Source organism: Sipha flava, unplaced genomic scaffold (assembly GCF_003268045.1).
Source record: "Sipha flava isolate LNK unplaced genomic scaffold, YSA_version1 325_pilon_pilon, whole genome shotgun sequence".
Lineage (NCBI taxonomy): Eukaryota > Metazoa > Arthropoda > Insecta > Hemiptera > Aphididae > Sipha > Sipha flava.
In genome coordinates, this window is record NW_020273010.1 from 126,625 (window position 1) to 144,187 (window position 17,563).

Genomic DNA, 17,563 nt, shown 5'->3' on the forward strand with positions numbered 1-17,563 from the left:
GTTTTAGTATATTTTTTTAAATGAATAGTCATAGAATAAAAAACAAATAACTCATAAGTGTTAATTCAGTTTATGAAAAATCCCTGTAGAGAACACAACTATTCATTAATAACTTAATAAGTTAAGGAAAAGTAAATTATATATCATATAATATACAAAACAGAATGTAAAAATCAAAATATTAACATTAGCTAAAGACTAATGCAAGATGATTTACATTAGCTATATTCATAAGATTACCTTCATCGTAATAAGAAAAAAATTTAAATCATTTAATTTTACGGAATGTAAAATTCAGTCTAACATTATTAGCTTTTATTTCTTTAGGAATCGAATGATACCAATATTCATTGGTTGGCCAATTCATCATTAAAAGACTGCCATTATGTAAATCTAATTTGACAGATTCAATCTGTCTTAATTTCTTTCGAACATCAGTATGTTTGAACACAAATTTCCTTGTTTGTCCTAAAGACACTGACGCGATGGGTACCATTTTATCCAATTCAATTTCATCATCTCGATGCTCACCCATATGATCTTCACCATTCCTGTACCTTAAATGAAATTCCCAATACAATAAAAGACTTCTGACATCCATAATAAGCATTACCTGTTGACAAGTACGAAATTGTAATCGACTCCTCTGGCAACACATATTTTATTCTTCAGCTCAAACAACGGTTGTGGCCATGGTAAAGCTGGCACGTTTGTACCAGAAAACTTATAAGACACACCCTCGTCGCCAAATGCGACCTGTTGCCTGGGTATCGGGTAGTATTGTCCGAAAACTTTCACTTGAGTCAATCGGCCATCCAAGTAACACACATTGTTCTCCATGTACTCCATTAGCGCACTGCTTTCAGGGCCAGTCAAAAATCTTTCATAATAGTCCAGGTCTAAACCCTCAGCGACGATTTTGTGATATCGAATCGGCGAATTCATGTTTTTCATCAATTTTTCGTAGAGGGTAGTCATGATTGAATCGATCTGCGAGTTGAGCAACCCACGAAAAGCGTTTTAAGTCATACGGCAAGTTTCCAGCAGTTAAAGGCTGCAACATATGTACTGCAATTAGTGAATATAACAACAGAGTACAGATTGTTTGACTTCCTCGAATAATATTATGACCGTGGAATGGTCACGAAATAGACTGAAATATAAAATTTTTTAACCACTTTATTCCGTGCTAAATCTATTCAGTGATATCATTTCGGAAAATCCGCCAAACGATATCTCTTTTCTATGGGTTATCCACTTCATTTTGGCATTATTCTCATACCACAGAATAGATTAAATTAAATTTAATCTATTTTGTGATAGGGATGGATAATTCGTGAGCGAGTCGAAATGAAGAGTTGACTCTTAAGTGAACTAAATAAATTGAATCAGTGTGCCATAGTTCAGTAACTCCGTGTGGTTCACTATAGTTCACAGATTTGTGTTATCAACATAAATTATCAATTCCTGAGACATGTGATTCTATATCTATATTAAATGATTAACATCTTAACCTTGATTTAAGATAATACTATAGATAAAAATATGCTTATAAAAATATAAATATAAAAATATTGTTACGGACATATAAAGGATGTAAGTCCTTACGATAGGAGCGAATACAGAAGCCCTACACGGGAGGGAGGGGTGCAATTTATTAGTTATAGGCTAAAAAAATATCATCTATTTAAAAAAAAGGTGTTTATATTTTAGATAATGAAGAACTTAATGTATTTAATTAAAAAAACTTATTAATCTTTATAAATTACCGTTAATTATTATATATGATAAATATTATATATAAATTAATTAATAAAATATTTCCCATTTTAAAATCTTTTTTTCTATTATTTTTTGAAAATATATCTATCATTTCATCTATGTCAATATGTTGATCTCGATGACAATGTATAATCGCCAATCCAGAAAGTCTTTCTTGTAATATGTTGCACCGCAGCCAAGTTTTTATTCTCTTAAGTGCAGAAAAACAAATATGCGATTACTTAATTTATTCGATAAAATATCAATGTTATATAATATTTTTAACACAATATTATCAACACAAGATGATTTTAATCTGAACGATACGACAGCGACAATCAAATGCAAGCCGCAAGTAGCGGTAAAATTATGATTGTATACGGCATGCATAGTTAATTTAAAAATAGATTTATTGATTACTGTTATCGTAAAAGCTGCAGTCAGTGGCGTATACAAGGGGGGTGTTTGGTGGATATGACACCCCCCTTGAGCTGTATCATATATTACATTATTATAGGAACATAGGTAAATCGATAATACAATATGAAATATAAAATAATGCACAATACTAATTACATATATACAGGTTAACATTATCGCGATTACGGCGGTAATGCGGTATTTGGATATACGCTTTCGATGATGGGGATTGCTGCGATAACCACGCGTCCGTGGCGACCATTCGAATATCAGTATTCGATGCTAAAATACAATACGTGAAAATTATTCGTTTATGTTTTCACGCAACACAAAACGGTTAACAATAATAGGTATTGTAGCATCGAATACCAATATTCGAGTATTCGAATATTCAAATATACATTACATCTATATTACAGACAGTGGCGTATCTTTTTTTTCTAGGAGGTGATATAACCATAACTATTTTGTACATTTGGAGTCAAGGGGGCAAATATCTTCTAGGAGGATCTTGTTATCATACTTTTCCAGTTTCCGTAAAGTGCACTTTTATATAACATGATTTTATTTAAAACTATACCAACATTAATAATATTTTTACATTTATTTTCATAATAAGTATAAGTCAAAACACAAAATAATATCAAAATAATGTCAAAATTCTGTTCACCGATCGGTTAATTTTAAACGAGACACGATTACACGAAAAGACTGAGAGCAAATGTCAACACTGAACACATGGTTTACGCACTATCGTTAATATAGTATAAATTAAATAATCACAGATATAATTGATTAATAGATATATAAACTATGAACATTTGGATATTAAACTATAATAATAATAATAATTCATCATAATTATCTAATGTTCATGATTTTCTTGAAACTAATAATAATTATATTGTCTACAACTGTCTATGTTTATTATTAACTTCTATTGATAACAGACTGATGGAATACTAAGAAATACTAAAAATCCAATATAGACTTACGGCTCAAGCATTTAAAAGAAAAATAAGAAAAGTGAAATTAATAAAAAAAAAGGTTCTGGGGGGTGATAGATCGGCAGCATACTAATTGTGTCCCAAAGATATCAACGAAAAAAGGTTTAATTCGAATTGCGGACAGAGTTTATTTTGGGTACAGACGAGTTGCGGCCCGGGTTTTCTAAAGGTAGCCACACACGGTCCGGTCGGCCTGTCAGTTATGCCTGCACAGGCCGCCGGAGACCAGTCGGCCGTTGTGTTTGTGGGTTCCGGTCGCCTGAACAGTTATATCTGTTCAGGCCGCCGGAGAAAATATGAAAACTCGTTCGTCCATCCGGTCGACCGCGGGACTGCGCAGGCGTATCGAAACGTGTATGGGTTCCGGCCGTCCGGCCAAATTGCCAGACGGTTTAATTTTATTTCACAGTCCACGTGTTTATACTACACTGCATATTGCACTGCTCTGCACTTTTGTGAAGTTTTGTCATTAAAAAATGTCTCGAGAGAAAGAATCTCAGTGTATTGAAGATTTTATTAATATTTACCGAAGCGAACATTGTTTGTGGAAAATAAAATCTAGAGAATACCATGATAAATGCAAAAGGGACGTTTTTTAATTTTATTATTTTTCATGGCTATCAACAACCCTAAAACAGCAAGCGCGTCTTCGTTGGTAGCCATGTCTCTACAGTATAAAATAAATACGAACTTGCCGCGGCCGGACAGATTCGCCGGAACGTATGTGAGCGCTGCGTTAGTCCGGCCGACCGGTCTCCGGCGGCCTGTGCAGGCATAACTGACAGGCCGACCGAACCGTGTGTGGCTACCTTTACTCAAGATAATTTAATCTTGACTGATAAATTATAATCCGGTATAACGTAGATATCAATAAGTATACCTTAGTCTCCGCTTTACTACCATTGAGAACGTTCTGTCGCTTTTCTGTGTTTTTCTGTGCTGTTCTATTTTAATTTATTTATAATGTCGAATGTTGAGATTTTGAGTGAAATGTTAAGTGAAAAAAATCGTAGTATATATATAATCGATGGATATAAATTTCGTTTCCATAAAAATTTAAAAAATGATATTGATCGATATTGCTGTACTAAAAAGACTTGTAAAGCATATATTCATTTAAATAATAACGTAATTATTAAAATATTTTTAAATCACGAAAACCACGAAAAAGATGTGTGTTGAAACATTAAATAGGCAGACTGTAAGTAATCAAGTGAAGCTGTTTACAAGTAATCACGTAAAGCTGTTGATGATATTAATGAGAAGTCATGTAAAATTATTCATAGCCACCTAACACAAGACGTAAACACTTTGACAACATACGATTTATAAGAAAAAATATTCACCATGCTCGATCATCTATTAAGTCAAAGTTACCTGTGGACTTGAATGAATTACACATCTCTCTAAATAATATGAGTCATTTATTAGTTACAAATCGTAACGAAAATTTTTTACTTGTAAATGACAACACATCAAACATTTTATTATTTTCTACTGAAACTTAAAATTTTTGAGTAAAGTTGATACAATTTTTGTAGATGGGACCTTTAAAAGTTGTCCGAAATCATTTACCCAAATGTTTACAGTTCATGGTTTACAAAATGGTTATTATTTACCACTCTTATTTTTATACTTCCCAATAAAGAAATTAAAACATATGAAAAGGCGTTTATGCACATCATATCTGAATGTAGCAAACTCAACATAACATTTTCACCAAAAACAGTTTTTGCTGATTTTGAAATGGGGATTCATTTAGCTCTATTAAAATTTTGGCCTTCTATTAGTTTAAAAGGATGCCGATTTCACTTAGCCCAAAGCTGGTGGCGAAAAATACAGACAATTGGCTAAGTAGTGAGTATAAAAAAAATACCGAAATCGGTAAATTTTTAAAATACTTTTTTGGTTTACCGTTTTTAAATTCGAACGATGTGAGTGACCGTTTTACAGATTACATAATGGCTATTCAACCAAGAAATGAAAAAGTAGAAATATTTGTTGATTATATATTGGAAACAAACATTTCAAACGAGTCCAATTTCCCTCCTTTTTTATGGGCAGAATACTCGGCGTCTACTATGCGCACTACTAATAGTTGTGAGGCTTTTCATTCGAAATTCAACGCTTTGTTCTACAGTGCTCATCCTAATATTTTTGTATTCAGCGATGTTCTGAAAAATGTACAGAAGGATACCTATATAAAATTAAGAAGCACTCACTTAAATACTCGCAGAACAAATATTGTTACGGACACACTCGTGTGTCCAGTCACAAATAAACTACACGTCGATTCACTAATTAATTCACTATAATTTAGTATTAAGACTTTTAAAAATAAGTTTAACAAAGGTTCTGTAATGCTCTGTGTTAAAGCTCTGTACAATACAATAAGACTCTGAATGCTCTGTGTTATGGACACTCACTGACTGTGTGTTCGTCTACATGTACTCGGCACCTCGTCTAAAGGGTTTATTCAGCATAAACCTTGGGCCAGTCGAATAAGAAGGGAGTCTCATTCGCCTTTAGACGCTCACACAGCAGTTTACACTATGTCCTGCATATTTGTAATAATATATACATGAACATATTTTACTGATGACGACTTACAGTATAACATGACAATTACATTGTAGTATGATATAATATTATAATATACATAATAATGTGCTATTCATAACAATATAATTGAAAAAGAAACATTTATTAGAAATACTATGAAACGGTTAGAAGAAAACCAAATTGACAAATTTGAATTTATACAAATACTATCATACAAGTTTTTTACTACTGCCATAATACCTAAGAATTTTACTAAATTATACTAACATTTTTAACTTCAATAAATATCATAAACGTTTTTATCAATGCCGTAATTTTTTAATAAAAAAAAACATTTTAATATCAGATTTTAATGTCAAAAAAACTTTTTAACCTTTAGAAATATCATATATGTTTTTAACAGTGCCAAAATGTTTAAATAAAAACAAAACATAATTTTTAACCTACCTGCAGTATCTACTGATGCTGCAGACAGTCTTAATTCTGTATAAAAACACGAAGGAAAATGAGGCTTTTTAAATTTAAATTTACATATTTAAATTAATTTAATTTTAAATTTCGGGCCGCAATTCGTATGCACCCCCAAAAAAAAACTGGCCGCAATTCGGAAGAAATTTTTACCACGGACACAATTAGTAGCCACCGGATATATCACCCAGATAACCCCCCGTAAATACGCCATTGATTACAGATATTATGTATACATATTAATTAATTAAAATAAAAGTTTTAGTTTGTACGTATTATATATAATACTTAATATTTATAACTAACCCCCTTCAGAAAATCCTAGCTACGCCACTGGCTGCAGTAGTAAATAGTAATAATGAAAGGGGATTAGAATGATAGGTATACATATTTTGATGGCCCAAATTCTAAAAATGAAATATTAATTACAAAAATCAAATTTGATACTTTTTTTGTTGAACGGGGGGGGGGAATTGCCTCCATTTCCCCTCCCTTGTATCCACCCCTGCCTTACGAGTTATATTGCTGATTACATAGTAATAATTTTCAATATATAGTACCATTGATTATAAATAGTTATATGTTATTTATAATCAATGATAGTACATAATAAATATTGTTAACTCTCCACCAACTAGCGCGGCGGTCGTCCCATCTGGGTACGATGCTGGGCGAACTGGTTGAGTAAAGGCATTGTTCGGCAACCTGTACAGTGTGTAAGGTGGCATTAAATTTGTATTTTTGTTTGTCATAATAAACGTGTTTTTATTAATACCGTGAGTTTACGACTGAGAAGTTAACATATATATACTTATATTTATTATCAAAGTGGGATTTGTTCCTGAAGAACATGGTACGGAACGTCGTAAGTTCGTTAAAATCAAGGAAGAATCCACACTTCGGAGACTAAAAACCTGGCTTCATTCAATGATGACTTTCAATGATTTTCAATGATTTTAAAAATAGACTACTTGAATTTGTGTTTTAAAAATGGTTGTTTTCTTTTTGTTATAAGATTTTGTAAAATTATAACTTGCCCTCCCCCCTTAATCAAGGTTCTGGAGTCGCCCCTGTGTATATGTATATATATATATATTTACAGCAGCGAACTAATTTATAATAACTAACATTATTCATTACTAATATTTAAGTTCAACTATATAAACTCTCATAGATGGTAAATTCAATTTACAGATAGTAATTATATTATCTAGTATCTACAAAAAAAAAATAAATATATTTTACCATCCACGGCTTTGCGCCCCCCAAGTTGTGGCGCCCCTAGGCTATAGCCTAGATAGCCTAGTCCTAAATCCGGCCCTGTGTGTATATACTATGTATAATAATTTATGTACAACATAAAATAATGTATACAAAACATACTTTCTATAATTTGTATACAGTGGTTAAAGTGGGAAAAATATTGTGGGGGGACTGTAGGCATCAAAAATTGAAGAGCGTTCCCCTACCTTATTCTAAATCTTACCAACTTTTTTTAGGAAACCCATGAGGTCTAAGCCTCTTCTGTTACACATATATGTTCTTAAAAAATTTATTTTCATAGGGTGTAAAAACAAATTTCCCCCAAAGAAAAATAATTCTATACATATGCCTGCTCAGTAAAAATAAATTGAAATATATTAGTACTGTAATATATAAATACAAATAAATATAAATACTTTATATATTATAACTACATATTATTTCTTTTTTCCACTTCAGCTCCGTTCAAATTAATCAAAAAAATAAATTACATGTACCTAATATTGTAATATTATAATAAGTATTGTATATTCAATATTGTATTTTAGTGACCAATAACCAAGTCCACCCGGACTTTTGGCGACTTAAATTAAAGAGGATGCATAATTTTACCTTAAATAAGAAGGGGGAATCCACCCCCTGCCCCCCACTTTAACCACTGTTTGTATATACACGCACTCAACCTAGTAATTCACAAAATGTACTTTTTCAAAATTAAAATGAAAAGTTGATTGAGCTAATGATAGTTATAATAAAAATATGGACTAATGACTATCAGTATAGAAAAAAATAATTTCTAACCAAACTAATTTGTTGACAGTCCTAAGCCTGTAATAATTGGGATGAAAAATTGTGAATTAATAGGTAACAAGTTTGAGTGTATATATATGAAAATTATGTGTAGAAAGTATGCATTGTATACATTATTTTATGTTGTATGTAAATTATTATACATAGTATATACACATGTAATTTGGTGTGCAATAGTGTTGTGATTTTATCAGGTAAAAAGGGATCGGGGCGCAATCGTGTTGCAATTTTTTTGCGCAATCGTGGTGAAATTAATCAGGTCAAAAAAGGAAAAATTGCGCAATAATGTTGCAACCATTTTAGGTATAGGCGAATTGGTTCCCGTTATGTACAGGTAAAATAATAACAATTTTAATTTTTAACACAATTTACCTACACCATTAAACATTAAAATCCAGCGGTCAGTGCATAGAGAGCAAAAAATAAAATTTTAAAAGTTATATGTACGACATATAGACACAATTAATAAATCGATTAGATAGAGTATCGAAATATAATAGACTAAAGATTACTAGAGACTAGCAAATTACTAGTAAAGAAATAACAAATACTTGGAAAATTGTTTGACTGAGTACATAAATGAGAAAATTACGAGAGTTGAATATTTAAAGAAAGTTAACTTTAAATTTGCAAATTAGTAGTTTTAAATTGTATTTATTATATTTTATTATTTGTATTTCGTACACCTAAGTGATGAATAATGACTTCCAAATCAAAGATTTAAAATTCTATATATTTTATCTTTTTTTTTTTTTTTTAACACGCATTAACGCACATTGTTAACCCAGCCTACTTTAAAGTTCACAGTCCTAAGCCTGTAAAATTGCAAATTAATTTTTTTTTTTTAAAAAACTTACTTTTGTCATTCAATTTTCCTTTTCAATAAGGCTTCATACAACGCATTAAGACGCAAATGAATTTTTTTGCCTTTTCTATATGTGTAAAGGTGACTTGGAATTGTCTTTCAAGAGACCTTTTCGTATTTAAAGGATGGACCAAAAATCGACTTTTTAACGTTTTTTTATTTTAATTTTTTAAATAAAATATATGCCAGATAAATAGCCTGAGTATTTGATAATGAATCCATTTTTAAATTAATCAAAATTATAAAATAAAACATTACTCACGGGAATACGCGATACTCTGGCCCAAGAATTACGAGTGATGATTTTTGTTATTGGTTTTTTGGTTTTTGTTTTTAATATTTTATTTAGGCTATTTTTTTTTGGAGCAGTTTTTAACCGCGAAAATTATGTCTGGTGTGTAGGCGTTGGCGGATCCAATGGGGGGGGGGGGAATAGGGTAAATACCCCCCCCCCTTGAGCTTATTATTCTAGAAAATTGCCAAGAATAAAAATAGAAAGCTAGACTTAATTCTTTAAATTTGAATTTAATATTTTATTGACATATTATATACTATTGTGTACAATCTAAAATGTAAATGCATGTAACCTTATTCTATTTTTATTTTAAATGTGTATTTTCATTATTTTGAATTTTTTTATTTTTGGTGTACCATATCTATAAAATTTGTGTTGTTTTTTTAAGTATATAATTTTTATCATTGATACCAGTTTTAAAAAATAAATTCAAAATAATGTTATTAAGTATGAATAGTATCTGTTGGATAAATTTTAACTACTCCCTCCCCCTATGAAAAATTTCTGGATCCGCCCATGTGTGTAGGTAAGCTTTATGTTAAAACGATTTTAAATCGCGGCAATTTAAAACCGCGTCCGCTTGCGAACAATCTGCTTAGTGTGTAAGCGGAAATTGTCGAATATTATACACATTATTTAGGGCCGTGAAGTTAGCAATTCAATGTTAACAGAACTTTTCAAAAACCTCCCAACAATGTTCAAGTATACTTGTGGGACATTATTGGATCCCCAATTATTAACTGTTATGATACATGATACCATGATATATTTTGAACTATCAACTTCATTACATTTTTAATTAAACTCTCCAATAAACTTCCAATAATGTTCAAATATACTTGTTGAATATTTTTGGACATTTGATGAAATTTTATGGACCACACAATATTTTTTATTTTAAAAATTTTTTTACATTTTTTTAGCCATTCTGGGAAAAAATTAAAAAATTAAATAAAGTCGTGTACTTCGTAAAAAGTAAAGTATTATATTCATATATTAGAATTTTTAACAGTGGCGGTTCTGGTAGTATTTTTTCGGTGAGGCAACATAATGTATCACCCCCCCTTCCTCCATACAAAATTAGAATTCACAATAAATGTAATTTAAAAACAAAAATAATTATAATTGTATGAATGCTAATAATATACTTGTTTCGTATAGTAAGTGATAGATAGGTAATAAACAGAGCATTTTAAAATTTGGTGGTCCTGAAAAGGACCTTTTGAGTAGGTATGCCTAGTCCTGAAAATTACTTTTTAAGTTGGTATGCCTAGTCCTGAATAGGACTTTTTAAGTAGGTATGCCTAGTCCTGAAAAGGACTTTTCAAGTAGGTATGCCTAGTCCTGAAAAGGACTTTTCAAGTAGGTATGTCTAGTCCTGAAAAGGACTTTTAAGTATGTCTAGTTCTAAAACTATTAATTAACTAAATTAAACTACCACGTCTGTCACTGGATACGTCATAACTCCAACAGTAATTAATTTAATAATGTTTATTACAATAAACTGCAGCACTCGCACATATATTTTAACGCAGACGTTAAGACGAAACCACCGAAAACGGAAAAAGTGTAAGACACAAGCGAATATTCGTACAAGACGTCAAGACAGAAATGACTAATGAATAAATAATGATAAATATAAAATTATTATCAATAGATATTACAACGGACAACGGTTTAATTATGACTGTCCCGAATCTCGATTGTAACAATAACATCTTTACTGATAATGTGTTTTTACGTTGAAATGCCAGCTGACTATATATTCCTGTATACCGAGTCTATTTTTATTTCATAGGCGATGTAAGTCGAGCCTCACAATGATCATTACGCATGCGCAACTCTAGTTATTTTATAGTCGCGTGCATTCGCGTACATACGCTTGTGTGTGTAATTCATGTACACAATAGTACATACTCTGAGGCGGAGTTGAACGGTGCCTTCTGACGTCATCGGAACATTGCCGCCGGTTGAAACACCAGCGTTTGTTTACGCAATAATTATATTTTCATTCATTTCTTATCGGTTTATCACTATTTTTGGTAATAAACACTAATGATATGATTTACCATTATTTTACAATATAATAAATGATAATTCATATTGTTAAACTTGGCAAAGAAGATTTTTTCTCAAATAAAATCATAAAAACGTTAAAAATTAATATCAAATTTTTATATGCTATCGGTGGGCCAAAATATATACTTTAATAGTATTTTTTACTTAAAATTGTAGGTTAGGCGGCGCCTCACTTGCCTCACCCCCAAAACCGCCACTGATTTTTAACAAATTAAAATTATATAAAGATAATAAACTGCTGTGGTATGCATTCTTATTTTTCAAAGTAAAACAATGAAGTAAAAAATACTAGTTAAATTATATTTAGTTAATACTTTAAAGAGCTTATTTCTCGACTTTTTTCTCAAATAATTGATGCGCAAAGGTAAACTTACCAGTACATAGTATACACATTTCTTAATAATAATTATAAACACCGACTATAATATTTTGACGTATATTTAAAAATTAAATTTTTTTTTTAAACAAAAAATAATGTGTTGTCCAATAAATTTACAATAGTGCAAAATATTTAGAAGCCACAAAAAAAAAAAAAAGATCACAGTTTATTAGCAAATTGATTTGATAAATCCTATGTTTTTATTCTTTTATGTTAGGACTACTGAGGACTATATAAATGGACGTTTATTCTATAGTCAATACCTACCATTATCAATCACTCCTAAATGTCAATATAGTGTAATATGTTATAAGTATAGTATTGTTCGAAGCAATTTGCTCCTCTTTATTTTAATTAATAAATTGAAAATTAAAGTAATATTTTAAATACCTATGGCCTAAGAGGGGGAACTATATTCTCCATATCTCTCTATTGTATCCACTTCTGTGTATCTACCATATATTTTATACTGATTACACTTAATTTCTCTATGGACTTTTATTAGCGAGTAAAAAATTATACAATTATACCTAATTAATTAACTTGGTTATTAATTGATTATCTTCATTTCCAAATATATAGTTGCTAAATTACATTTAAACATTTAAATTGACGAAAAGTTTCTGTACTAATTTATTAAATATGAATAATTAATGGAGGAAGTTGTCGGTGGCGGCAAAAACTCTTGATGAGTTGTGATGCCAATGATGATGATGATGATGATGATAGATAATTAATGCTGAAAGTGAATTTTACTGTAAAATGGAAAAAATATTTGGATTAACCTGTATAAAAGCCGGCTGAGAAGATCGAACTAACTATAACTGTTGCTAAATTAAATAAGTACCTACCAAACAAATTAAATTTATCACATATCTATATTATCTATAAAGATTATTATAACGATATTATACAAATCATCTGTACAAAATAATACCTACTCTACTAATTATGTAAATTGTTAACCGAATTATTTTCACAGTTCGTTAGGTGAGACTTTTTGTATCAAGTATATGTGATTAAATTATTTAATTAGGTTAGGTTTTATTTACGCTAAAAACTTTTACTTATATATAATACAATTTTACAATGGTAAAAAGTAAGTTAAATAATAAACTTAATGTTACAAATATTTTCGTCGTTCGATTTCACGTTTGTCGATTTTGTCAGTTTTACATTTTTAACTTAACTAGTTCAGACAAACTATTTATTTTAGTAGTATCAAACCAGTGGTGCAATCAGGATTAATTTTCGAGGGGGGAAAGAGAAAAAGAGATTAAAAAAACTTTAAAGTTTTCTTTAACGTCCTTCAAGTAATTAATTAATTATTCATATTTATAAACTCAATTATGCGTCAAGCTAAATGTATCATGGTAGTGGTCAAATTCGCACTTTATACACATTTTTAATCAAAATTTTCCATGGATTTATTTATTATAAACTGGCAATAAGTTCATATATTTTCAAACCGAGTTAGTAAACAAAAAGCAGAAGAAAAAATGCAAAAAAGTTCACAAGGTCCCACCGAGATTTGAACTCGGATCGCTGGATTCAGAGTCCAGAGTGCTAACCATTACACCATGGGACCAGTACACTCAACCGAAGTCATCCATAAATATTTAAGCTTATAAGTAAACAATCACATTTATGTATATTTTATATATGTTAACTATAATTTGGATTCAATATTTTAATATAAAATTGTTCCATTTTACATATAATATAGTTCATCTAGTAATAATAGATATTATCTAGTCCAAAATGTACTTTATTTCACGATGTAAACAGTGTGAACTTGGAAATAGTTTGTAGGGAGCCAAACTGTAATAAATTCATTTTAAATATACCTATATTGCCAAAGTATAAAATAGTTTTATATCATATATTTTTTGATGGATTGCAAGGCAACCATAAAGTCAACTATTTCTATAATTAAAATTTGTATTTTCATGTGAACTTACCTTATTTTGATTTTACCTAAATCCTATCAAGGATTGCACTATCTTACATAATATATCTTTTCATATTACACATACTATGTATTTTCATAAATCCTGAACCCTTGTATTTTATATTTCAAACTAATAAAAAATATTGATTACAAAATAATTGCAGCAGGATTTGATAATTGATAAGATTTCAAGGTTTTTGTTAATGGTTATCACAAGTGGATAGGAAGATCATGAAAAACTATATGCATGACACTAACTCTTACTCCAACTCTTATATAAAGCATGATCAAATTATCCTTCCAAAGGCCTATGTCCTAGTTGAAAAATAACTACTATAAAATAAAGGAAGATTAATTGATGCATGAGAAATAATTAATTAATTAAATTTTAAATATTGCTGAGAGTATGATTAATTTCAATTATACAATGTATTATTAGTAATAAGTATTACTATTCAGAGCTATAAAAACAACTATATTAATTAATTCAATAAAAAATACATATAATGAATAACATAATAATTGTATAAGGACCATGTACATAAATATTTTAATTCTTGCAAATATTATTATATTAAACAAATTGTTTCATTCCAACATGTTTATTAAACTTATCTAGAAACAATCTTGGTCCTTGATCTTCTTTTGTTTGTGACTGATTTTGATTAGTTCTATTATCTGGTTTGAACAAATACACAGCATTTGGTAATAGTGACAACTTCATTGGTTTAACTTCATAATCCTCATTATCAATTGATAGCCATTTGTCTTCCTAATGGTAATTAAAAAAATTAAAAAAACAAATATCTTTTACAAAATATATTTTTGTTAAAATTATAAAACATTGATAATACATCTTCATTCTGAGGTCTTATTGTTATGCTTTTAGCTTCTATTATTGAATTTTGAATTTTACTAGGTTCATCCCTTAATTTAGAATAACCTTCTTTTATAAATTCACTGTAAGTTATATTTTCTGGACCAAGATTTATTTTCAAAACTGGTGTCTGTTCTGTATCCAAATTAATATTAACGTTTGAAGTTTTGATGGATGCATTTGTATAACTATTGCAATCAGGATTGATTATTTTTGAATAATCTATACCACCTGTTATTACACTAATAAACTTAATAAACAATAATAATTTATTTTAATTTAATAATAAATACTCACCAGGATTTTTTTTAAATGAAAATGCCCAACTTAGCCAAGAAAATAAATTTGATGATTCATTACTTTTTTTTATGTAACAGTTACTGCAACCAGAACACGGTGGGCTATACTCTAATTCAGCATAAATTGTATAGTTGAGCAAACTGTTACCAAAAACATAAGCAGCAAAATCTCTAAGTTTTCCAAAATACCAATAATGATCACGGGCTACTTTCACTTCTCTCATTGACCCCCATTCAATATTATTCAAAGCATAAACACATTTTTCTGGATTTTTACTCTACATAATAATTTAGATTTAAATAAAAGTAAATAAATTAAAAATAAAATAATACCTGTAGATTTTCAATTTTTACAACAGGATATGCAGAATTTACTTCATTTATTATAGTCATTGTTGCATTAGCAAGAAAATGTACTCTATTATTATCTTGAGGTTGTAACAAACGATGAGCAACATTGTTTGTTCTTCCAAGAGGTAAAATTCCAATTGGTAAATGTTCTGTAAGAGATGTATCACCTTTAAGGCGTCTTAACAATCCAGTGACTACCTATAGTATGTATATAAAACAATAATTTACAAAAAAAAAAAATTGATGATTTAATTTATTCAGTGTTGCTACATTTTATATCCTCACATCAATATTGCTAGTGAATTAAATAATATAATAAAATAAAATAAATACCTCTGATAGAGTTCCATCTCCTCCAGCTACTATAAGAGCATCTGTTTCACCAATTAAATTCTCTACTAAAGTTCTAGCACCACCTTCTCGTTCGGTTGTAAGGACTGTAACGGAATAACCCGCCAAATGTAATAAAGGAGCACAATATTTTTCAAAATCTGATTTAGCATTTCTAGAATAGAATATGAATCATATAAATAAAATAATTATTGTTCATTTATTAACTAAATACCTTTTATTAGCAGCTGGATTTAATATAACTGTAACTTTTTTAGGTTTCTTGTCAACTGATAATGACATATCTCCATACGCCGAAACCGTCCTACAGCATTTTGACATAAACATATGGGTCCTAAATCATATTAAAAATTACTAAATATAAATTATATTTATAAAAAAAATAAACAATGAAGAACAAAATAATAAAGTATTTTACAGAAGTAAAATATAGGATAACATTGATGCATTTATCAACTGATGAATGCAACTGTGATTAACAATTGATGAACTTATCAAATCTTATTGTAAAATAAAATAACATTAACAATGACCGACAAATGAATAAATATTACATTATATTAACGATAGTATGTCAGTAAATATCCAAATTTTATTTAAAAACTGAAACATGATACATTACCATCTAGTTAGCTAAATCAGGAGAAGTAATCACTTACTCATATTTGTCGTTGGCAAAATGTGCACCATATGAAAGAACGGCAGTGAAGAACACAGACTTTTTCCAATTGTTTCGAATAGTTTTGAAAACTGCAAATAGTTTGGCCATATTAACGAGCGGCCAATAATTTTACTATGATACATTTTTAAACATTTATTATCAATGAATGTGATTAGGGACGTTGCGATACCACATTACCATGGTTTTAATACTTTACTCATATCGATAAAAAAATCCTGGTATCAAATGGATAGTATCAAATCATTTACTAATCACCATATTGGTTCAAAAATCAAAAGTATTTGAATGGTCGAATGGTATCGTACAATAATTATTTTCTAGTAAAATGGTTTGAGCGTGAGGGAGGATTTGTATACATAAATCAGTCATCACACTATAGTCTATACCAGCGGTCGCCAACCGGTGGTCCGCGAAAAAATTTAAGTAGTCCGCAGAAAAATTTGAATGTTAGGTACTTACAGAATCTTTTGGTCGTTATTTCCTAAAAATATAAGATCTTAGACATGGTATTATGTGGATAATAGATCCATTGCAGCAAACAATGAAAATAACAAGTTAAATATGACCGAAAAAAAATACCTTATCGATTTATTTAACGATATTTATGTAAAAAGTTATTTTAAGCTAAAAGTGGTCCGTAGAATTTAGAGTATGTATTTAATGGTCCGTGAAGTCCAAAAGGTTAGCGACCGCTACTCTATAAGATTATATTGTATATTTCCATAAATAATACACATAAATTGTAAATATATAATTTGATTTGTCTAAATTAATGTAAAAACCGGTGTTAATCTAATTAGACCATAGAGTAAAGAATGATAGGAATTATATACAATAAAATATACCAATAAATTTAAGTATAATTTATTGTAAATATATTTATCTACATATTTTCAATATATTGTTGTGTAACTATATATTTTTACAAATATAGTGTACTAATGATTTTTCAAGTTTTATTTCGTTGTTAATGATGTTTTACGTTTTAGTAAATAAATGATAAATATATGTAATTATATCATTTACTTAAAAAACTAATATATCAACTATTATATATGGTGGTCCCATGGTGTAATGGTTAGCACTTTGGACTCTGAATCCAGCGATCCGAGTTCAAGTCTCGGTGGGACCTAATGGGATTAT

At 29.5% G+C, this 17,563-nt stretch overlaps 2 protein-coding genes and 2 non-coding genes across 7 annotated transcripts; 1 reads left to right on the forward strand and 3 right to left on the reverse strand.

Moving 5' to 3' along the window:
* Positions 1–203: 203 nt before the first annotated feature.
* LOC112686835 (DNA oxidative demethylase ALKBH2-like) lies at positions 204–13,980 on the reverse strand. Of its 4 annotated transcripts, none has more exons than XM_025559293.1 (3): positions 13,871–13,980; positions 614–1,054; positions 205–557 (listed from the first exon to the last, which is right to left on the reverse strand). In XM_025559293.1, exons 2-3 carry the CDS (start codon positions 976–978, stop codon positions 269–271), a joined length of 654 nt encoding a protein of 217 aa, XP_025415078.1. In that variant the 5' UTR covers positions 979–1,054; positions 13,871–13,980; the 3' UTR covers positions 205–268. The 4 variants fall into 4 exon arrangements, with proteins under 4 accessions (XP_025415080.1, XP_025415078.1, XP_025415079.1 ...); XM_025559294.1 differs by lacking the exon at positions 13,871–13,980 and adding an exon at positions 5,411–5,573; XM_025559295.1 differs by lacking the exon at positions 13,871–13,980 and having other exon boundaries at positions 204–551; positions 614–1,445.
* On the reverse strand, positions 13,426–13,497 carry Trnaq-cug. Its single transcript has one exon. It is a non-coding gene; the product is annotated as a tRNA-Gln (tRNA).
* Positions 13,981–14,381: 401 nt separating the features above from the next.
* On the reverse strand, positions 14,382–16,564 carry LOC112686837 (acylglycerol kinase, mitochondrial-like). Its single transcript, XM_025559296.1, has 7 exons — positions 16,398–16,564; positions 15,953–16,072; positions 15,721–15,892; positions 15,370–15,585; positions 15,035–15,314; positions 14,715–14,968; positions 14,382–14,632 (listed from the first exon to the last, which is right to left on the reverse strand). The coding sequence occupies exons 1-7, from the start codon at positions 16,505–16,507 to the stop codon at positions 14,435–14,437; spliced, it is 1,350 nt and encodes a 449-aa protein (XP_025415081.1). The 5' UTR covers positions 16,508–16,564; the 3' UTR covers positions 14,382–14,434.
* Positions 16,565–17,480: 916 nt separating this feature from the next.
* Trnaq-cug lies at positions 17,481–17,552 on the forward strand. The gene has a single exon. It is a non-coding gene; the product is annotated as a tRNA-Gln (tRNA).
* Positions 17,553–17,563: the final 11 nt, after the last annotated feature.